At 40.9% G+C, this 24,865-nt stretch overlaps 1 protein-coding gene across 1 annotated transcript; it reads left to right on the top strand.

Annotated features, from left to right (window-relative positions):
• The first annotated feature begins 262 nt into the window (after window positions 1–262).
• On the top strand, window positions 263–24,046 carry LOC134540272 (segmentation protein even-skipped-like). Its single transcript, XM_063382930.1, has 4 exons — window positions 263–305; window positions 4,754–4,933; window positions 13,291–13,457; window positions 23,552–24,046. The coding sequence occupies exons 1-4, from the start codon at window positions 263–265 to the stop codon at window positions 24,044–24,046; spliced, it is 885 nt and encodes a 294-aa protein (XP_063239000.1).
• The last annotated feature ends 819 nt before the right edge of the window (window positions 24,047–24,865 follow it).

A 24,865-nucleotide genomic window follows, 5' to 3' on the forward strand; every position in this document is an offset into this window, starting at 1 on the left:
CATAAACCGCCGATAAACAAAACACGTGGCGTATGTAGGCATAGCCTAGGCACTGTTACCACAGTCTAGCACAACTGAACTCTCCATCAGTTAGGCACGGCTATTTCTCATAAAAACATTTCTGAACGTCCGTTAGACTGCGGTTTCCTGCCTTGCGATTGGCTGTCGTCTCCAAGAGCAGTCTCTGCTCACTTGGCCGGTCCACTATCATGCGCAATTAAGGCGGCATGCTTCTGATGCAGGCCGACACACTTGCGGTGTGATGTCTGATGTACGGAAAGAAGTGGACCACGACACAGTTCTCGGTATTTAACTTGACGTGGGAATTTTAAGAAGAAACTTATATTTTATTAACTTGGTCGACTCTCTTAAGTGTGAGATACGTAACGTCAATGAAAATGTAAATATTAGGAACGACCATCCAAAACGTAGCTATATACGATTATTCCAGAGAGAGAACTATGATTACTTTGACATATCGAATATATACTAACTACTAGGAAATCTTATAAACTTTGGAAGGGGCTTATAAATGCAATAGCTACTAGATTAAAAGCTACTAAAGTCAATAAAAAATCTTTTTTGGCACAGCGTAGGTAGATTTCTAAATACCTATATATTCGGGAAATATTTTGGAAACTTCTATAAACTTCTGGAACATTTTAATAACTTAATTTACATAACAGATTTATGTTCTCCAATATTGCAAAATTATCGATTAAATAATTGCTCATTTTCCATGCAACTGTAATATTAGGAATATTTATTACTCATTGTTTACAGCATTAAATAGTTTAGAACGCATTAATGAATATCTTAGAACGACTTTCATACGACTTATAAGCCAACAAAGGTAATTATTTAATTTTTTTGACCTTCAAAAACAATTTTTCAACCCTTGCACTAATAACGTGGTCGTATAAAATTAACTTTGCACCAAGGTTGAAGATAATATTAAGATGGTTTAAAATAAATTGAAACGAATTTGATACTACAAAAGTTTTGAAAATTATTTCAGACAAAATTTTTTTTATAAAAATTACAAGATTTACAAACAATTTGAAAGTATTTGATAGTGTAGGCTACCTACCTACTAAGGGAGTTATGCTTTTTTTAATTATACCCTTTATTTTTTCAACCCCGTGCAGTAATCGTTCGTCTAATCAAAAATTGTTTCAGACGCCAGTTTTAGACAAAAAATAATAAGATTATTACAAAATTAGTATAAATTCGATGTTGTGCCTACAAAGGGAGTTATGATTTTTTTTCGTCCTCCAACCCTTTATTTTTTCAACCCCTTGCAGTTATGGTTGGTCGTATCAAAAACATATTAAGACAAAAGATTTTGGTATTACTCCTACGAGTTATAATACGTTCAAACGTATGTAATATTTTCCATATTATGGGAGTTAGGTAAAGCGATTTTTCTATTTAAAAAAAAATACCTTTACTGATTCTACCCCTTTGGTCGGATTTTGAAATTGTGTGAATGCATGAGTTTACCCAGATAGTTGGACGATATTACAACACCATTGGTAATGATCTAATTAATTGTAAACCTTGAATTTATGTAATAGGCTACACGTAGGTCACTTTATGGGTATGGCCACAGTAACGTTTGCAAGATCAAAATATATACTATCATTGAATAACTGTCCATTAATTAAGTAATTGGCAGGGACCTGAAAAATTCGCGGTTTCGATGACCTCCAGGATAGTCTACACAGTCCTCTGTACACTCGGGCAAATAACTCCAGTTCATTGGCTGCTGACTTGTGAGTCGTCTCAACTTCTTTGGTTGAGGGTTTCTCATTGGCCCAGAGTCTCCCAGACGAACAGTGAGCCAATAGAAAAAGCAGCTTAAATGTATACGTGTATGAATTTCAGACTATAGCGAAATGTATCTGCGAATTTTTCCGGTCTCTACTAATTGGTAGGGCAATGCATATTTCGCGAAAAGATTCCCATATTAGGTGAAAGTTAAAACACTGTAGCGTCGTCTGTGTTTAGTGATTGGGCGAGCTTCTCTCAGGTACCACGTGTACTGTGAGCACACCAATCACAGTAATTCAGTGCGGAAGCAAACACGTCCTGAGTGACTCGGTCAAAAAAAGGCAACTACTTCTCTCGCAGGCGGCCGCCAATCACAAGGAAGAAAAACTCTTGTGCGGGTATACCTTGTTGCAGTCTAATAGGCGTTCAGATTTATTCGCGATAAATGCCTGCCCCTACTAATTGGCCGAGATTCCTCCAGATTAACACTGAATCCATGTCGGAAGAAACACAACTTTAGCGGATCACGAAATGAATCCGCGAGTTTGCCCGGTCTTCGCATCTCGCCGACTCTGGCAGCGGAGCAGAGCGTGGGCCAGGCGCTATCAGGGAAGCAGCGAGGTATTGATTACAGGGAGTCCCCCTTCCCCCCCCCCCGCCCCCTAGCGGGTATTGGCCGGCCAACACCGCTAAAACAAGCCGTATCACGCCAACATCAACTGACGGCACGAGATAATCTCGGCGAACTTAATAAAGATAAGCCTCCTAAATCTTTTACGGAAGAAGCGATAAAAGGGAGCGGTTACTCCCCGCGAGGGTCGATGAAGGGAGGGGGAGGGGAGGGGAAGGAGCAAGCCCCGCCCACGGGAGGAGACCGGCCAATGGCAGGCGGAGCGTGTCGCGGCCAATGAGCGCTCGCCGTCGTGACGAGCAGCGAGGCGGTGGTTAGTGGGAGATGATAGCGCGCAGGTTGGCAGCTCTGCAGGGGGTACAGTCGGGTCGCGTTAAAATACCCTGAACCTCCTGTTTCTGAGGGAAGCAGCAGCACTCCGCGATAACCCCACCTTCTCTCTGGGCGAGACGTCATATCACTCGACTGCTTCACGAAGAGAAGAATCTGTCTCGGACTTGTTAAACTCATTTCGATAAAAGACTATTTTATCTAGTGTTTATTTTTTGTGGCAATATAATACCCGCCAAGGTGACTATCGAAGTAAAGTTGTATACGCATTAGAGTAGGTAATATGTAAATTATTGTTCAGGAGGATTATTTAATCTTTAGTTCTTGTTTTTTTTACATTCACCCAGGACTTCTGATTGTTTTGCTGCATATCAACTCTATCTTTGTTGTGTTACATTGTTTATGTTGAATAATTAATGCAGAGTTAGTTGATTTACAAATTAGGTTAATTGTAGTATAAGGAAAGGCATATCAACTCAACTTAACCACAAGTATAGATACGGTGAATAAATATTACTGCTCGCAGGGTATATTCGTAGTTCTGTAAACAGCCAGCCTGTTTACAGTCTTTACCTAAATATCCAGTTGTGGAAACACCTAACATGATATAATTAATGCTATAGTGAAACACCTTGTCCCAATACGTCTGGTAAAAATTTTAATTATGAATATCTGCCCGACTATATACAATAGTAGATGAGATTTAGAATATATGAACTATAGTGCTAAATTTTACAACAAAAAGAAATTTGAAAGTTAATTACAAATCTTAACAACGAGTCCATTTTCCCCGTATCCACTCATCCACCGAGTAAGTAGTGGCGCCCAGTGACCACTCATCTTTGTGAGAAGTGGCGACAGTGACCTCTTAGTTGAGTGGGTAGTGATGGCAGTGACCAATCATCTGAGTGAGTAGGGCCTAAGTACCGCGGTCGCTGTCTGTCTGATGTGAGCTGATGGTGCAGATGCGGATATGGCATTTGATTGGTCCACGTGACCTGTGACGGTACAGTCTCGCGGAGAGGATCTATCTGACCGGAGCTGAGGAACTGGAACTCCCGAGGTCAGACAGCACCGCCTGCATCTGACGTCATCAACAATATACTCCCGTCGGAAGCGTATGGTGAGTAAAAACTGTACAATCACGCAAAAATATTTTATTCCCTAAGTAACGTGTTCATTTGAGATATTTACCGTTTAGCCTCAGGCAATGTTTTCTGTATACTTGAAAACGAAATATCCGTAGCAAGAAAAAAATTGAGTCAGCCAAAAAAAATAATAGGTTCGGTCCAAATGTATTGTTACTAGTGTGAAAGAAAGTTCAAAAAGGACAGCCCAATTAATTAAATACAGTTTTATTTATTAATTAATATTTATACTTCCAATTAATTTACAACACTTAAAATGTCAGTCCCATATGCACCTGTCTCCACACACACACGAAGTCTGTCGCTGGTCGTACGGTTATCGCTCGCCCTCGTCCCACCAGTCTCGCCCAGAGGCTGACGTCGTCGCTTCCATGCCCCTCAGCCCGCTTCTGGAATGGCCTCGCACCCCTTTGACGTGTCGCGTCATCAGGTCGACTCGACGCCCGAAGCCTCCAGAACAGCGGCGTCCTAGTCACGCCACCCAACGCAGGCGGGGTTTTTGGAAAACGTGCCGAACCTTGAAGAGGCGCAGGGAGTTCGATGAGAAAGCGCTCTGGTGGAAGGAGGGAAGCGAGAGGCGCCGTTGCTAGTTGGATTAGGCGTGTAGCGCTAATGGACCGTGGGCGGGATCTTACCTCTAAAACACTCGTGACCATAGTAATATTTTTAAATTGAGGTTCTAAAATTCATCGATGCCCATCCCGTCAAAGAAAGACGTGCGCAGGGCTGCCCTCGGACGCCGCGACTGTACCCGGAGGCGCCGGGGAGGGGGGAAGGGCGTGTCCCCGGGGAGGAGTGGGGGTGGTGGAGGGGGAGAGAGGGGGTGGGGCGCGAGGAAGGCCCGCCCCCGGAGCCCCGCGCTGCCCCACAGTCGCCGGCGAGCCTCCAGCCATGCAGCAGCAGCAGTACCGCGCGCTGGGAGACGTGCTGCAGCGCCACAAGCACACCGTGGTGGTGGACCTGCTGCCCCCGGCCTACACGCGCGCCGCCTCGCCGCACAAGCCCGCCCCCGCCGCCCCCGCCGCCGCCGCCGGCCAGGACGGCCTCAAGGGTGAGTGCTCACCTCCAGCTCGCACTGGCTTCAGGCGCGCCCTCTCTCAACACAGCACTAGCGTAGTCATAGTCATGGTTATAGCGATGACTCATTCGCGGGTTATGCTAAATTCAAATAATTATACCTTAGTGCTGCTTCTGTCATTGGTTCACTGTTAATCTGGAGGACTGAGGGCCAATTAGAGACCCTCACTCATAGAAGTGTTGAATCACAGGCCACCCAGTCGAGACGACTCACAAGTCAGCAGCCAATGAACAGTTGGCATTTGCCCGAGTGTGTAGAGGATATTGGAGTCTATCCTGGAGGTCACTGAACCCGCGAATTTTCCGGGTCTCTAGCGATGAGTAGAGACCTGAAAAAAATTCGTGGATTCATTTCGCGACAGGCTAGAATCCAAATAGTCTGCCCTTCTGCTGCTTCAGTGATTGGGCCACAATTTACCTGAAGAACTCTGAGCCAATGACAAAAACTTCAACAAGAGAAGTATCGAACCACGAGCATAACAGTTAACAGGTATCTCGAGTCAGTAGCCAATGAGCAGGTGTAATTTTCCCTAGTGCATAGAGGATCATGGAGTCTATCCTATAGGTCAGTGAAATCACGAATTTTTCCGATCTCTAGTGATGAGCACTTACACTAAACTACAACACCATTCCTTTGCTTATTTGGTTGTTTTATGATTAGGATAATTAAGCCAGCTGTAGCTGGCAACCAACTATGTAAAATGTTAATATGAAAATAATAAAATCCATATTATAACAGGAATTTCAAAATTGTAATACATAAATAATTTTTTTATTGATTCAGAAATTTGACTGTGATGTTAACTCCGTCGCGTGAACATAATGAACGAAATAAAATATTATTCGGCACGATCTCAACACGTCCATTTTCTTATTTAGGTACTTGTAGAGTTATCAAATGTTCAGAACTTCTGATTGGCGGTAAGCATATCGTGGTTTCAGTAACATCATGTTTAAAACTAGAGCCACCTCTACTTAATACTGATACCGGGTTTGCGTGAAGTTTATCGCAATGTGTGATTGTAGCCAGTCGGATTGGATTAAATGGTGTTCAGCTGTTCATGTGTTGTGCTTGTGTGAAGCTTATTTTGGTTGTTGCGGACTTAAAGCCCTTTCCGTGAACTGCGAACCAAACAGCACAGAGGTAAAGTTGTTTGAATTCTAGCTTATCACTGAATGATTTTTTTCTAGTGTCTAATCATGACTGTGGAGACTTGTTAACTTTTTACCGCTGTCAGATGATATTTAGTAGATGCCTGTCGAGAAAATTTGAGGGCTATCGTGATACATTTACAGGAATATCCCTTTAATAATACCGAGTGCCAAATGCAAGACAATTAAATGACTAAAAGCGGAATTACATCAGCCCGCTCCTCCATCTGTCTGTCACGTGACCTGAAGATAATCTGTTGGCCCGAAAAATTCTATCCGTCCGTGCGTGTCAAAAGCTCGGCAAGCTCTAACTTGACGGGTGGATTACATCTATGGCTTTAGCTGCGACAGTCAGTTGTTACTAGAATACCGGCCTGTATTAGGTGGTTCTGATGTTTTGTATACTAAAATTGAAGCTCTTTGAACTCATGTTTAAACAGTTCAATCACTATCCTGAATTTTTCCAAGGAAATGCTAATACATGTACCTACGTATAAAACACGTCATGAATAGCAAACAACACCTATACAAATCTCAGAGAGAAAAACACGGAAAACTGGAAAAATTCGCGGTTTCAATGACCTCTAGGATGGACTCCACTGTTCTCTATGTACTAGGGCAAACGTCATGTGCTTTATTGGTCGCTAACTTGTGGGATCTGTTATGCGGGTTGCTTGAGATCCGATACTTCTTTTGTTGAAGGTATTTCATTAGCTCAAAGTTCGTAAGATAAACTGTGGTCCAATCACCGAAAAAGCAAATAGGTAAAAGAGTTCGAACGAAATTAGCCAGCGAATTTTTCAGGTATTTTACTTGTTCGGGAAAATATTCTATCTGACAGATGAAGTAAAATTGTAAATCACTTGTCTGGACGCATGGCATTGACAGACGTAAGAGTGACGGGCTAAATTTACATAGCTCTGACTTACAGTTTTACAAGTGATAACGTTGGCGAATGAGTTTCTAAGGTCTATTCTTGCACAAAGTACAAGACAGTTTTTACAATGTAATTTTGCTGTAATTATTTCACACCTGAACCAAGCCTAACCTCTGTGACTCAGTAGGTTTCTTCTAGCCTTACTAATGTTCGTGCGTAAAAAAATTTAATTGTACGAATAATATTAGTTTTATGACAGTTATCTCCAAAGGAAAAAAAAAATTACCTATAAGTTACATATGGAATTTATGTAAAGTAGCACTACATGCCTATTATGCCTTAAGTCCAAAAATATTTTACTTTAAATTAATTTAAAAAATTGAAAACAAATATCCAGATTGCCAACGTCAATATAAGTACCGTCTGTGGCAAGAATATAATGTTTATAATCATTACATGCTTATTAACCTATTTTTAGTTTGATATAAAATATTGTAAAATATTTATTACAAAATCTAAGTATAGTGAAAACATTTCTTGCAACTTTATTTAATAGTATTTCAGCGAATCTTCTGGCAGTTAATGTATTAGTTCGTGTTCCTGGTTGTAGGTCCATGAAGAACTTCGTAATTCCCCTAATAAGACAAATTTAGTTTATCAAGTTATAGTTACAGAAGTAGCAATGCTCAAGAATATCGTAACCAAAAGTTATTGCCCTTACTCAATTATTAATTTAAAATTTTAATAAAATTATGTTTAAAAAACTTTGAAAAAACACGTTGTTTGTTGTATGAACTAAAAAGTAAAACATATTTAAATTGAAGTAATTTGATCAACTGCGATAGAATGAACTACAGCTTATAATAGGAATCAAGTACGTAATAAACAAAACCATTAATTTTAATTTTAAAAAAGTGCTCTGCTCTATTCCTTTCATTTTCATGCCGACCCTATCCTTAAAGAATAGTCTTTAATGATAGAAAATTTAAGACAACTGATATCAAGCACCCCACGTATTTTTTCAAAAAATTAAATGTTTTGTTTATTACCTACTTGATTCTTATTTTAAGCTTATTAATAAATACGTTATGAAGTTGTAGTTCATTCTCTCGCTGTTGAACAAATTACTTAAAATTTAAATATTATTTACTTTTTAGTTCATACAACAAAAAAACGTGTTTTTAATACCTACCATTATTTTTTTTATTTTTTATTTCATATTGAATTAATTTTATTTATAAATTCCTCGAAATGCATTACCAAATCAATTTTCGAAGTACCAAAAATTTCTGGGAAAACTACCCCCCTCCTAGAGAGGGTCCGATGGTGCCCGAAGGCCTCGGAAGCAATTAAAAATTCACGTAGGCTACTTCAATTTTCCAGAATTAAAAAAAGGGGGGGGGGTGTTCTATGACCGCCCCCTATTGGTTGGGAGGTAGGGAGTTTTGAGGTCCACGAATGACTCGGTAACACTCCAAATCGAAAGATAATCTGTTTTTGAAAATGTTCATAGTTCGAAAGTAATTTTTTTCTTTCTGACCCCGCCCCCTCCTTTTTTCATCCTTCGGATCATGGTCACGAAAATCATGAAAATTTTTTATTGTATCCGGATTACATATATACTTGCAAGTTTCAAATTGATACGAAAATTAGAAGTAGGTTAAAATCGACTTTCAAGATTTGATTACATAGTTCGTTACAAATGAAGCTAATAAAAGCGTGTTCAAATATGTTACACTCCTAAACATGAAATGGAGTTGTTAATGTATACAGTTGTATTGAAATTTACCATAAAAATATAGCATCTCTCCTAACGTAGACAGATTTATTGGAAATTTACCATAAAAACATGGTATCTCTGCTACATTTGTTTAGGGAAACGTTAAATGCATAGGAAATCGAACCATATTTTTATGTTAAATTTACCATGCAGTTTTATTGGTTAATAATTTACGTTACATGTCTAGGAACGATAAAAAAAATTTTTAGAGTGTCAAACGGCCTACTGAAGACTTAAAACAGCATCATTATATAAAAATAAAACTTTAATAGGAATTCATCATAATTTTATTGCCTAAAAATATGTTTGATTTCTATAGGTATTGGTCATAAAAAATTTACTGATGAGAGATTGTACCCCTCGTCATAAATTAATCACTTGTAACCATTGTCAATGTTAACTGCAGCAGAGGTTACGGTATCTCGCTTTTAGTGTCGCACGAAACATGTGCAACTATAGTTCGTAAAAATAAAAATAAAAGTAGTATCTCTACTGTTTGTCTGCTGTTCATTGAACATAATTAAGTTACAGCTATGCCGGACGCAGTTTAACGGCTCTGTAAATGTGAACGCCAGTAAAAAGCTGCAACTCCGAACTGAAGTTTTTGTGGGTAGATACTAGTCTAGAAGATAGTTTAGGGACACTTGCGTGGCTATCTTCTTTTACTGGCGCCATATTCCTCTAAACTCCATCTGCCGGACTTAGCGTGGACTGCTGTTTCCCGACGCTAACCGCTCCATAATCCGTGACCGCTTAACCTGACAATCGTTGACACCTGATTTCCCAAAAGTAACGTGAAAATTCATAGTAGTGTCTGAAGTATAGGGCATTAATCCAATAGTTTTTGCAATCGAATAATTGACTATCCCTCCTTACGATTATGCGGATCCTTACTCAACTGCAATAGCCCTGCATTTCATTACAATAAGATGTTTTTACATTTTTAGAAGAATGATCTCAAAAACCGAACTTTTTACAATGACACAAGTTCCTGTTCCACCTTAAAAAAAACTTTTTTTTATCATTTCGTAAATTAAGTATGAGATAAAATTAAAAAAAAAAAAACACACACACACATATTATTGTAGCAGACAGGATTTTGAACAGGTTTCCTAGCACTGGGGTGTTGTGTGGTATGCGTCATTCCAAACGTAAACTTTTTTAATTAAGTTTGAAATGAATAGATATTTATATGAAATTAATGCCAGTTTCTTACATTCCCACTTCACAGTTGTGTTGGCTCATCGGCAAATTATTTTCCGGATACGTTCTTCGATAGTTTACACTGTACTTATGCCATAGAGATGTTGGCTGTTTCTCTGTGTGTTCCGTGTGCTATTCGGTTGTTTTTTTTCTGTGACATCTAAAGCGCAAACTAGCATTGGCGTATGTCCAAATTATGATTTAAATATTTTTCCGGGTGTTTCACTTTATTGAAATTGTATTTGCTGCAAATCTCGTCAGCCACACGATAGGAACCCTAAAATGTACTTACATCAAGTTCTGTCCCTGCCCGAACACGCCCGAATATTCACCTTCGGCCAACCTCGGGTTTATTTTTATATATTTAGCCTATATTTCTCTGTTTATTTTAATGTAGCTAACCTAACCGACCACTTTTTTATTTGAATTAATTTTTCCTGCGCAAAAATAAAGAAATCCCGAGGTTGGCCGAAGGTGAATATTCGGGCGTGTTCGGGCAGGGACAGAACTTGATGGACATCTCAGGCTTCCCCCACAACGATATCTGCTGCTTGTCACGACAGAAGTAGCAGCTGGAGGTCTGGATGCAGGAGTAGCGAGTAGCGAGTAGCGAGTAGCGCCGACAGGCGGCGGTGACCAGCACATGAGCCGCATCAAGGACAGGGCATGTCGGCGCACTTCAAAAGGCCGGCACTCAACCTTATCGGCGCCAGCCCGCCTCATGCGCCGATCATGACGCCTCGCTCCTGGCCTGTGTTGGCATCCCTGCTGTGTCTCTGGCGGCTGTGCGACACAGAGCACAGAGCACAGAGCACCTCGGGGCGGGCTGCGCGCAGACTGTGTTGGATACATACTTACTAGCTATAGAGACCGGAAAAATTCGCCGATTCATTTCGCGGTAGTCTGAAATTCATACACGTATACCTTTAAGCTGCTCTTGCTATTGGCTCACTGTTCGTCTGGGCGACTCTGGGCCAGTGAGAAATACTACAACCGAAGAAGTGACGAATCTCGGGCAAACACCAGTTGAGACGACTCACAAGTCAGCATCAGCCAACGAACTGGCGTTATTTGCCCGAGTGTACAGAGGACTGTGTGGACTATCCTGAAGGTCATTGAAACCGCGAATTTTTCGGTCCCTACGTAGCCTAGGTAACTTCAATATTAAGTACTTCTATCCGGGCTCTGTTCAGAGAATAAGAAAGTTGCTTGTACTTACGCGGGTCAGAACTTATAGTACCTACTTATTTTTATTGGTTCAATAAATAACAAGTAATAATATATTTTTCTAAAATTTAGTGTTCAAAAGGAAACAATAAGTTGGTAAAAAAAAATTTACGGTTGATTCACGGTAGTCGAATCTATGAACTTTGAAATGTGATACCGTAAACTTAAAAACTAAGTTTTATTTTTTTTGTTATGTTATAGGGCTTCTTAGGCGCGTTGTGGAAAAAATGGTGCTAGTGAATTTATATGATGAGCGCGCGCACCATGCAACGAAATTTTCACAGGAAGATGGAGGAGCCACGTGTATGAACATAAACCCATATAGGATATAGTCACTTTCATAAAAATTAGTAGACATACCAAATATATTGGTGTGCAAAATGAAACTTTGTGATAGTGAAACCACCTTAAAATGTATTTGGTAAACTAAAATAGTCATAGTAAAGAGTAATTTCAAGTTTTAATAAACCTAATGATAGTGGTATTACAATTTTTTAATAGGTACATATTCTCCTTACAATCTTTTCCTAGGCTTTCTAGCACAGTGGTTATAGAGTGTATTTAAACACTTAAAGGAACGTGGTTCAAAAATTGGTAGTGAAAAGTTTTTACTTTCTAAATTTTCAAATTACTGAATTATACAAATAAGTACATAACTCAGTACATTTGATTGATTATGTCATACTTGGTAGGTTTTTTAACCTCTTTTTTACTTAAAGTAATAATAAATTAAATACGTTTGTTAGGAAAAAATAAAAATAAAACATTTATAATGCTTAGTTCAACTATCCTTTAATACGTAATAATTTATAGTCATCTGACGTGTACGGAAAATATAGGTAGAGTATTAACTTTTTAAAAAATTTTAACAGGGTAGGTAGTATTTTAATAACATTCCTTGTCAAAAATCAGGTTCAAGCCGCAGTTTAGTATTATTTCAAGTCTATTTTTTATCGGAGATGTTTTATAATATAGTTAAAACTTTCGCTCTGCAAATCGAATGATTAGATAGTCGACGTAGCTAATTCTAGCGGCGGGTGCGGAACTAGGCCTACGTGTGAGTCGCGTTCAGAAATTTAGTGACTGAAAATAGGATACTGGTCCATACCATTAAAAACATTTATTTATTGTGAACATTAGTGATTAAATTGTGTTTATAAACTTTTTCAAGTGTGTTTATATAAGTTAGGTTACATTCCTGTATCTATAATTTGTTTCCATTATAAATTATTACATTATTTAATTAATAATTAGAATAAACAATCAGGACATTTATTCATTTTAATTATTAAAATTTATCTCGATTATTTTACTAAATTTAATTAATTTTATACACGTGTTAATATTAATATTGAATACTAAGTCTTCATTTAATTAAATTTTTAACAGTTAATTTCAAAATAGTTAGGTGTTTTAAATCAAAACTTCTAACATAATTACAAGCACATTTTTGTTTGTTTTTGTTATAAAGATGAGCGGCACACTGGCAGGTTTGTCGTCACCACTGAGTCAACCATTTTCCTCGCTCTTAAAGTTGTATTTGTTTTTGTTATTTTTAGCCCCGTTTAGTTATGTAGTTGTGGTTGTTTGGCGCCAGGGAGGTGATTGGGAAAACACACTTATACATCCATGTCTTACCCGGGATTCGAACCCAGGGCCCCCGGTGCGATTCCGACAGCGCCACGGAGGCCGACACGCTGAACTGACATGTAGGTATTTGAATTTTGAAAAGTTACGTTTTACAAGTGTTGTAATCCCAGTATTTGTTCAAGCACCTGTGAAGGGAATGACTTCCGAGCTATAGATAGAGACCGGGAAAAAATTCGCAGATTCATTTCGCGATAGTCTGAAATTCATATACGTCTTATACCTCTAAGCTGCTCTTGCTATTGGCTCACTGTTCGTCTGGGCGACTCTGGGCCAATGAGAAACCCTCAACCAAAGAAGTAACGAATCACGGGCAAACACCAGTTGAGACGACTCACAAGTCAGCAGCCAACGAACTGGCGTTATTTGCCCGAGTGTACAGAGGACTGTGTAGACTATCCTGGAGACACGCACGGCCCACAGAGGTACCTCGCCCTTGTTGCAGACGGGGGCTCTCAGCAGGCGGACCAGGCCATCAGGAGGTACCGCACCGCCTTCACCAGGGACCAGCTGGCTCGGCTCGAGAAGGAGTTCTTCAAGGAGAACTACGTGTCCCGGCCGCGGCGCTGCGAGCTGGCGGCGCAGCTCAACCTGCCCGAGTCCACCATCAAGGTGCGTGGCCGCACCAGGTGCCTCACCGTGCGCACCGTGTGTTCCCTCGCTGCCCCGACGCCCCTGCACATCTGGTGCTGCACCGCGCACTCTGTGCAGGGCAGCTGTTGTTCCGTTACTGAACCAACCACCCTCTACACCCGCTGCAGGCTCTACTACTCGCAGTGATGGGATAGCATTTACAAAACATTCATCTTCATTAAAAATACTTTTTTACCTAAAAAAAAAGTTGGTATACAATATATATATATATATATATATATATATATATTTAATATGCTGTAGCAGTTCTAATAGACCTGGATATATTTGTTCTGTTAGACAAACATTCAGTTTTTGTGCCAAAGCATTTACCTCTACTCGTAATAAAATTGCTTTTTGAAATTTAGATAAACAGACTAAGAGTATTCAATATTCAATATATTTCCGTAGACTATTTTTAGCGGGTAGAAGTTTCTTCTCGGCTGGATCGAAATTTATTTGCTCTAATGCAAACAGATTTGGGTAATGCATGCCTAAACTAAATAGGCCTTAGTCAAACAATAGATAAGTGCTCCCGATTTTGGAATACTTTGCTATTTGAATGCGCAGAACTTAATAAATATTTCCTACAACAGCTATCGAAAACAAGAAAACTTCAGTACAATCTTTTTCCAATGTAATTATTTTGATTTGATTTTTCGCAGCATTTTAACTGTAAAATACACGTTCTTCGCTTGAGGTACTAGATAAAAAAAATATTTGAATCACTGTTATTTTAAGTATACAAACAGATCTACGGTTGGAGGAAGTTTTATAATGGACGATTGCAAAAAAAAATATCAATGCATTACAGAGCATTTTTTCATGTAGGTATGTAACTAATCTCACAAGACACAGACACTGTGTCAGAGAATTATAACAAAAGCTGCAATCCCATCATTTTTTTCATTGTGAAGTTAAATTGTTCCTTATCGATACACTTAATGGGGAGACACAGGAACCGAAAGGCAAAATCTTGGTTTCAGATTTTTAGGCCATGACAATTTTATATCTCTTAATTTTTAAATTTGACTTCTATGCTTAAAATATCTTCCCTGTGAAGTCATTGGCGTTTAGGAGTGAAATATATTTTTGGGAAAGTCTACAGTTGTAATAATAACGTCTAAGACACTATGAGGGGTGGTCGTGGAAAGAATCTTAATGTGTGAGGTCGGCTTTAGCGAAAGAAAATTTTCATTAGAAAACGTTAAAAAATTATCATGGTATAAAAACTGTTGTAATCAATATGGCGTCCTTATATTCCTAAATTTAATGTAAGTTATTAATTCATGAGGGCACCACCAGCATTAAGTATTTTACAAGCATAAAAAATATTGGATTCAACGTTCGTTTTATATTGCCTTATGTTGTTTAGAAGATAGAGTTCATTGCTATCAGAAATCAGGACTAAATACATTTATGGACGATTTTTCCGCGTTGTAATATTTAATTTATTATAAAACGTAATAACTGGCAAAAAACCTACTATTATATTCCCCTCCCGTTTTTTTTTTTTTTAAGTTACGCCTCGTAATCTTGTATGCTTGTGATGATGATTGCTGAAAGTACACAGAATCTAAAAATCTGTATTTAGTTGCCAAGAAATAATTTTTAACACTACAAGAAAAATATGGTATTTGTACAACACATGACTATGGTTATTTTTGCATATTTGAAATACGTTTGTCGAGATAATACTAATTTTTTCTTACGAAAATTGGTGGATAATTTTATATTTTTTATATATGTTTTTTTCATTCAGGCATATTAAAAATAAACTGTGGAAGAGATAATCGAATATTCAATAATTAAACTTGATTTGTTTTATTGTGCTTACTTATGTGGGCTGTTAATACTAGAAAGCTTTTCAGTAAACGGTTCACAAATAATAACTTTAATTATTGGTGGTGCTGGGACAAGTCAAAGCATAAATGCCCGGGTAAGAACCTGAACCCAGTATTACTGCGAACGCTAATTTGTAGTGATACATTTGGAAAAATATATGCAATATAAAATGACTGTTAATGTTCCATTTACAAAAACAATTAACAGTGCACAGGCCGGCAATTATTCGTGGTTAGTTCTCTACAGCAGGCCGCCTTGCTCGCTGTGTCCGGCCCGGGAACGAGCATGTCCTCGGCCCGGGAACGAGCGTGACTCGTGTCGATGCGCCGCGGCCGTACAAGGCTCGCTTCCTTCAAGGGATGGATGGATGGAGGGGTGGGGGGAGGTATAAAAGCACAGGAGCCGAAGATCAAAGGCCGCCGAGTGTAACCTACCCACGCGGCCATTATAAAGGGTGATGTTTTCCAAACTGAGTCATTAGCACCTGCGAGAGTTGCCGCGCCATAGACTCGCTTTCATCACGGCGCTCTCTTGCCACGGCTACCGGCCGGACTGAAAACATCGGCCCTCGAGAGCGGTGACTGCCACGACTTTGTGTTACAAGCCAAATATTATTGTAGTCAAACTTAAAGAAATAAACTTATTTATTTATGTCTAAATGTACTTCGCATGTTTAATAAAAAAACATTTATCAGCAATAATATGATTTTCAACTCTTAGATTTTATGCCTTTTGTATTTAATTGGAAAAAAAATAGATTTTTTTTTTGCCAACAACTGTCTTGCGCTTATGGCTGGAGGCCCGTAACGAAAACATTTTATACGTCTAAATTTTTTAGTAAGTCAAACAAGGAAAGCAGTTTCTTATGCGTATTACTTAGATAACCTAGCCTACTATTTCCATATGTCTTTCAGTAGATATTAGTACTCACATTAAAAAAAAAAAAACTTGTGATTCAGTTTAAAAAAAACTTTCGAAATTTTTTTAAAACGTATATTAATACAGTTTTTTTGGTGTATGTATATGCATATTTAAACATATATAGTATTATTATTTTCTGTTCATGACTAAACACAAAATTTAAACGTTAACAAAAATACTTAACCTGAGAAAGCAGCTTATCAATGTCGACTTTATGTAGCCTATAAACAATACATCGGGCTGTGAAATGGGTATGCAATGTTGAATAAAAATATGTAACATAAACAAAATAACAAAATAATAAACTGGTAAATCTTCAAAAGGCTTCTAGCGTGCCTACTGAAACTCAGTAGGGGATGCCGACTGGTGTAGCGCGGGACGGATAGTAGCGGGTGGCGGTGAGGGTAAGATGGCGTCATTAGCGAGGCGTGTCCGCTGCCGCGCCTAATGAAAAGATAAGTCGCCATCACGAGGAGACGCGAGGGCGCGGCGCACTTAGCGGGATCGAACCCGGGCCACGCTATAGCCCGCTCCACACACATCGACCCTTACAGCCGCGCTACAGCCCGCTCCACACACATCGACCCTTCCAGCCGCGCTACAGCCCGCTCCATGTACATCGACCCTTACAGCCGGGCTACAACCCGCTCCACACACATCGACCCTTCAAGCCGCGCTACAGCCCGCTCCACACACATCGACCCTTACAGACGCTACAGCCCGCTCCACACACACAGACCCTTCCAGCCGCGCTACTGCCCGCTCCGCACACATCGACCCTTACAGACGCGCTACAGCCCGCTCCACACACATCGACCCTTACAGACGCTACAGCCCGCTCCACACACACAGACCCTTCCAGCCGCGCTACTGCCCGCTCCGCACACATCGACCCTTACAGACGCGCTACAGCCCGCTCCACACACATCGACCCTTACAGCCGCGCTACAGCCCACTCCATGTACATCGACCCTTACAGCCGGGCTACAACCCGCTCCACACACATCGACCTTTAGAGCCGCGCTACAGCCCGCTCCACACACATCGACCCTTCAAGCCGCGCTACAGCCCGCTCCACACACATCAACCCTTCCAGCCGCGCTACAGCCCGCTCCACACACATCGACCCTTCAAGCCGCGCTACAGCCCGCTCCACACGCATCGACCCTTACAGCCGCGCTACAGCCCGCTCCATGTACATCGACCCTTACAGACGTGCTACAGCCCGCTCCACACACACAGACCCTTCCAGCCGCGCTACTGCCCGCTCCGCACACATCGACCCTTACAGACGCGCTACAGCCCGCTCCACACACATCGACCCTTACAGACGCGCTACAGCCCGCTCAACACACATCGACCCTTACATGCAGCCGCGCTACAGCCCGCTCCACACACATCGACCCTTACAGCCGCGCTACAGCCCGCTCCACACACATCGATCCTTCCAGCCGCGCTACAGCTCGCTCCATGTACATCGACCCTTACAGTCGCGCTACAACCGTTCCGCGTACATCGACCCTTCCAGCCGCTCTACAGTCCGCTCCGCGTACATCGACCGTTTCCTTCCTTCCCACGATACCACACACACAGACACTTCCCGTCACGCTATAGTTCACTCCGCGGACATAGACCTTATACGATCTTTCACCGCGCGGTGTTTTAGTGAATTCCAGGTCATCTGAATACTTTATGTTTGAATGTTCAATGTCGTTCAATTGGTTTTAATTTATCAAACTAAGACGTCAGCGGGAAAAAAATATAAGACATGCTATAGGCTATTTACTTTTAATATTGTGCAGTTGATGACATGAAGAATATTCTCAAATATTTATATTAGCTGGAATGACATATATTTAATTATAGATATATATGCCAACTATGATATATCGTGTGTGACTGTGACTTGGTTGAGCAATATACGAAATTTAAAAATACCGAATGCCGCAAATGAACTAATTCTCTACCAGCCTCTCCCAGGTCAGACTTGTGCATGGATATAGGTACATACCTCAAGCTCCTGCTAGCCGATCCTTGGTGGTCTGAGCCCGTTCGCTGCTGACGTCACTGTATTTACGTATTTCGACAACTAGAACCAACAGGCAGATTAATTTTTATCTACTATAAATACTTACTTGAACATCGTAGTGTTGGAACACAAATGGAGGCACATGAACTGAATTGTTTGTACCTATATGTCTCGCATACATTCATGTATGTCGTCAATATTTTCAAAACGTACGTATTTTTCGCCTACTGTCCAACTTGCGAAGTATTAAAAATGAAATACTGCAAATAAATTTTGGTTGTTTACCATCTGAGTTGAATACAAATTCATTTGGAATAGTGGAATTAGTACGTGGCGGCGATGTGATGCGTTGTCGGGTTGTGTTGGTTGTTTTTTTTTTTTTTTTTTTTTTTAATTGGTTGTCTGTAAAGTCGGTTTACGGACGATAGTTTAACGTGACAACGTCATAACAAAACATTGATGAAATGATTGCATACTTTTATGAATAAAATTGAATCATTTTTATTGAATTATCACTATTTCGTATGGATACAAAGGAGTGAAATGAAATCTACAATTTAATTGATAAATTTACTTTTATTTGCACTCATTAATTCAAATATGTTTATTACTTTAACGAAGAGATTATTTTAACTATAACTTTTATACATGTTTGCTATTCTTCCAATCTGTGTTATTCTGTTAAGGATAGGACGATGATAGGAAAAGTAGGAAACGAATGGGAGTGTTTCAAGTTTAATGTGCCTCGAAAAAGTCAAATCGATGGTTGTTCCAATCGAGTGTAAGAGAGATATATGCGGCGCAAGCGTGCAATGAACGTAACGGGACACAGCGTAACGGGACAATGTGCGTAACGGGACACTTTGTCGTGCGTGCAGCCGGCGTTCATGGATTTATTAGACGTTGTCACGTCAAAAAAAAAGGAGGGTGCCAAGATGGGTTGTTGCGCGGGTGGAAACTTATCTAGTCAGTTCCTTACCGGCTGAGGATCGAACTGACAGACATCCTGCACAGGGTGTGGCGAGTGGAAGTGTGGTCTGGATGATGTTTCATTCCAGACTCACGCCAGCATGAATCAGTGCACATCTGCTCCGTCGAGCTGACTAGACCATCTCGCTAATGGGACCTGCGTGGGGTGAAGGGAAGTTGTTATCCAGCCGTGCCCTTATCAAGTACACACTTGTGCACTTGCGCCCCCGCGTACCTACTACTCTAGCCCTTGTGGTGTAGGCCTACTAAAAACAGTTCGGACACGTATTCTACCATTTTTGGCCTCTGCAAAAAGGTTGACGAAATATACTTAAATATATATTTTTTCAATAAATTATTTTTATTCTAACAATATTTTTTTAACTGAAATGAGCAATTTCGTTTACTTATTTACGGACACGCGACTTTAACAACTTATAAAATTCTTGACTTGATGTAGGCTTTTGGACATACGCCATTGCTTAGCACATGTATGTCTGCAGAAGAAAACTACAAAAAAACACAAATGACAAAAAACACAAATTAAGCAAAAATTGCTGTTGTCAGGATTTAACGCCACACAATATTCCACAACAGGAATATGGTCAACAAACAAGGAAAAAACAAAGAAAAATGGACTAACAGAACGAAAAAAAACCCACAAATGATGACAGCACCAAAGTTCCGAACCCAAAAAAAAATTCAACACAGCAGTTGAAACGAGACAATAAACACAGCAAAACGAAAAATACGAAACAAACACAATAGTTTTCCAAAAAAACAAAAAACAAAAAGAGAAACGAAAAAACCCCCACAAATGATGACAGCACAAAAAATATTGAACCCAAAAAATTCAGCACAACAGTCAAAACGAGACAAAAACACGACCAAACGAAAAGACGAAACAAACACAACAGTTTTCTAAAACAGAAACAAGCGACGTTTCGAGAACTTCTATCTGCTCCCGTCCTCAGGCAGAGACGCGCATAGTACGGAAACACAGGTGAAACACAGGTGCGAATTCTTTCTTTGTTCCGTACATCACGATCGGTATACTTACCTAATCATATGTGCATGTGTTCCTTTAAATGTACACATAACATTTTTTTTTTTTAATTTATTGCCAGTAAATTGTAAAGTGAAAATGGTTTTTACTAGTATTTTAGTCACAAAGGCCGGTATTCGAAGACACAGAATTAAGGGTTCAGATACTGAATGTGCTACACCTGCACGCTAACGGTATTCCTAGTGCACATTACCGCTCCCAGCCCTTAGAGAGGTCACTGTCCTACCCGTTGCCCAAATTCCGCGCATGCGTAGAGCTCGCTTTCAGATGGCGACCGCGCGTCCGGCGCCGTCAACTCGTATATATTCGCTTTTGTGAACATCGGGATACTTACCAAGTGTACTGGTGTGCCTAATGAAACTTTGATAGTGAAACTACCTGGAATATATTTTTAAACAAAATAGTCATAGTAGAGTAATTTCAAAGTTTTAAAAAACCTCATTTTTACTTGTATTGCAACATCATAATACATATTATCCATAAAACCTTCTATCGGGCTTTGTAGCGCAGTGGTTAAAGTGCGCGGTTAATAAGTTGAAGGAACGTGGTTGAAAAATCGGAAGTGAATTATTTTTCCTTTTTTTTTAAATTAGTGATTACCTGATTATAAAAATTATGCTTTAAGCCAATACATATTATTGCAAGACAATAAACAAATATAATGTATTCATATACATTTGCTGAAAGCACATTTAGTATACTTATAATACAGCCAGTAATATGTTATTTAAAAATATTATCAAATGCATAGCTCAGACCATTTACTTCCTAAAAAAACGCATGTAGTATTTGTTTGAGTAATTTCTAAAATAACTACTAATGGATTTATTTCGGTCCGTTGTTTTTGATAGTTCATAAGTTAGGGCCATCCATGGCACTTGGTTTATTTTCTTAATATAAACTAAAACATACAAACACAGTCTAAACGATAGTATATGTATACGTAAATAATTAATTTTACATGTTGTATAACGTAAACAATGTTTCAGATACTAAAACTATGTTACCAAATGTTGGTAAGAATAAAAAAAAAAGACTATTCGTCAGGTGTAAACAAGACACGCTGATATTTGTTGTCTTCCATTACTCTCATGTAAACGTAAACAAATGTATGTAGTGTAGACACATGTCAAGTAGCGTGCTCGTTCTGCGATGTGCAACTGTTTCTAGCCTCGCGCGGGGCACCGTTTATTGAAACTGTTGCCGATCTGTTCCTTTGCTGGGATTCCTTTTTGGACACGTTCTGGAATACGGCCCGCTAGTTAGCTAGGCAGTGCTTAGGTATTCGCTACCTTGCCCGAACGTCTTGGAATACCGCCCTTTATGTTCTAGCAACTATTAACCATAATAGGCTTACGCATTTCATAATTGCGACGTTTCCTTACCTGGAAGTATTTGAGAAGTGCACAGGTTCACTTATTTGTAGAGACCTGAAAAATTCGCGGGTTCATTTCGTGTTATGCTAAAATTCAAATAATTACATATAGGCCTACCTTAGTGCTGCTCCTGCCATTGGTTCACTGTTAATCTGGAGGACTGAAGGCCAATTAGAGACCCTCACTCATAGAAGTGTCGAATCACAGGCCACCCAGTCGAGACGATTCACAAGTCAGCAGCCAATGAACAGTTGGCATTTGCCCGAGTGTGTTAGAGGATATTGGAGTCTATCCTGGAGGTCATCGAACCCGCGAATTTTTCCGGTCTCTACTTATTTGCATACCAGCTGTTCAGCTCGGACAGCCGTCGCGTCGTTGCTTTATTTCCGGGGAGGAGTACACTGGGTGGGTGTGCACTTCAGGAGGGTTCAGTACACTGGGTAAGTGTGCACTTCAGGAGGGTTCAGACGCTGCCTCGCCGACAGACGAGGCCACGTGGTCGTCGTGTCGCTGCCAGAGGGACGTCAGGGCCGACTCTTACCCCCGGAAGCGACGCGGGCCGCTGATTGGCCGGCGCGGGGGCCGTATAGTCATTATCACGGCGGCTACCGCGGCCTGCAGGCGCGAGTGCACTCTCCGCGTTTATGGCCGCGGCGATGTTTTTATTGAGCCCGGCCGCCTCGCGGCGCTTGTAAGGACCCGGCTGAAAACATCTTCCCTCCGTGTCCGCGAAAAAATGTCTGTTCCTAGATAATTCGATATACGCTCTGCAGAACTGCAACCAATGCTACCCAAGCCTACCCAGTTCTGCCAAATGCTACCCTAGTCTACCAAGCCTACCCAATTCTACAAAATGCTATCAATGCTACCAAGTTAACAATGCTACCCAATGATACCAAAGTATACTACCAATGCTGCCCAGTGCTATCAAATGCTACCGCAAATGCTACAAAATTCTACCCGATACTACCCAATATTACCCAATGAATTCGCGAAGTAATCGGGGCTCTACCCATGCACAAGCTACTCTGACCTCAGTAAGCCTCCCCAGAGCTTACACTCAAAATGCTTAACATTCCTCTCACCCTCACCCTCATTACCAGGGGTAATGAATGATATGGTCCAATCTGCTCTTTACAGTAACCACATATATTTTTCACAGACCATAGCTTTCTATACCTATGCTAACAATGCCGTTTGAGGTCAACATCGAATAGCTTGGAATGGTTTGTTGTCGTACTGATTCAAGCTTTTTCAGACCTATATATATTTTTAATACGGTTAGATATTGTGTTGAATGTGCTCAACAACAAAATATGATTTAACAAGCTTTGACGATAATATCAGTTTTTTCCATTAATGTAAACATTGAACAGCTGTCTGCGGGACATTTCGTAAAATGGTTCACAAGGGTTTTGCGTATTGATTTATATGTTTACATACTAAATAAGTAAATTTGTTAAAAACTAGTAGAGACTAACATGTTGATTTAATTCGTGGTGGCTCCCTGGGTCAACGATATGTTTTTTCCTCTACTTTACTTTATTTCAAATAACAACATGTAGATCGTTTGTTTACGTCCATACAACTAACTGACCTTGATTTTTTTTAATGAAGATTCGTTATTTGGTGTCTTTGTAAGTTCCTGATAAATGCCAGTTGTCTGGCTTGAAATAAGTATGTCGATGACTGCAGTAATGAACAGTTAATACAAATGTTAACGAAATGCTGTCGTATTTGAACATTCCTCCTTATTTTCTTATCTTGGTTTCCTCTCACCCAGAAACAGATCTGTGTGGAGTTGTTATCGTTGTTGTTGTGTTGTTCGAGGCGAGTGTTGTTGACCGAGCAGAGGGTGTGGTTGCAGGTGTGGTTCCAGAACCGCCGCATGAAGGACAAGCGCCAGCGCATGGCCATGGCGTGGCCCTACGCCGTGTACACCGACCCCGCTTTCGCCGCCTCCATCCTGCAGGCGGCCGCCAGCGCCGGGGGCCTGCCCGGCATAGCCGCCGCCGCCTCCTACTACCCCTACTACCAGCACCCGACGCTGCCCCGCTACTCGCCCTACCCGCACCCCGCGCCCTTGCTGCCGCCGGCCGCGCGATACCCGGCGCCTCCACCATTGCCGCCGCCGGCGCCCTACCTCAGCCCGGCGCGCTCCGACAACAGCGGCCCCGACGACGACAACTGCGACGGCTCTCCCAGCTGCCGCTGCGGCATCGTCAACTGCGTGGCGGGGGCGGGCCCGGTGTTCGCCCCGCCCCCTCTGGCCCCGCCCACCGCCGCCTCGCTGCTCAAGAGCGGCCCCGCCCCGCACAAGCTGTTCCAGCCCTACAAGACGGACCTGGCGGAGCACACGTAGGCCCCGCCCCCTCCCTCCCTCCCGGGGCCACGCCCCCCCCCCCCACCCCCCCACACACACACTCGCCAATCAAATTAAAAAGTGCAATGACCTAGTGCGTAAGTGCACATGACGCGGTGAACGGACGCCGAAGACAAGACTTGTGTATATTGATGTGTTAACATTATTAGTTGCGTAACCTTCTTTAGAGTTTAACACCTTGTAACGAACCCGAAGAAGTGATGAGAAGATTTTAAAATATATGCAGTGTTTTAGGTGGAAATATATCTACTAATTATGTAAATGTGTATTTGATTTATTTACGTAATGCCACAATTAACTCGTTCTGTGTCAATGTCACCCTCCACTATCCTCATGAGAATTGAGTATTTTTACATATTTAAGGTATTTGTTTTTTGCTGGCAATTCGGATGTACAAATGTAATCACAGGACTGGGAATATTCGCGGGTTGAATGACCTCTAGGATTGGGATTCACTGCCCCTTGTGTTTCTGAGAGAAAGTCACATATTCATTGGCTGTTGACCTGTGAGACATATTAACTAGGGATCATGTGATTGGATACTTCTTTGGTTGAGGGTTTCTCATTGGCCCTGAGTCATCCGAATAAACAATGAGCCAACAGCAGAAGCAGCAAAAATGTACACATTTTTTTAATTTTAACCTATTCGGAAAATTTTCTGGTCTCTACATACTACCTACTGTTTAACCACAACAGGAGACCAATCAACTTCGATCGATTTGCCAATTACTAGAGACCTGTAAAATTCGCGGATTCATTTCTCGATAGGATGGAGTCCAAATACTTTTGAGATTATTT

This window comes from Bacillus rossius, chromosome 16 (assembly GCF_032445375.1).
Source record: "Bacillus rossius redtenbacheri isolate Brsri chromosome 16, Brsri_v3, whole genome shotgun sequence".
NCBI lineage: Eukaryota > Metazoa > Arthropoda > Insecta > Phasmatodea > Bacillidae > Bacillus > Bacillus rossius.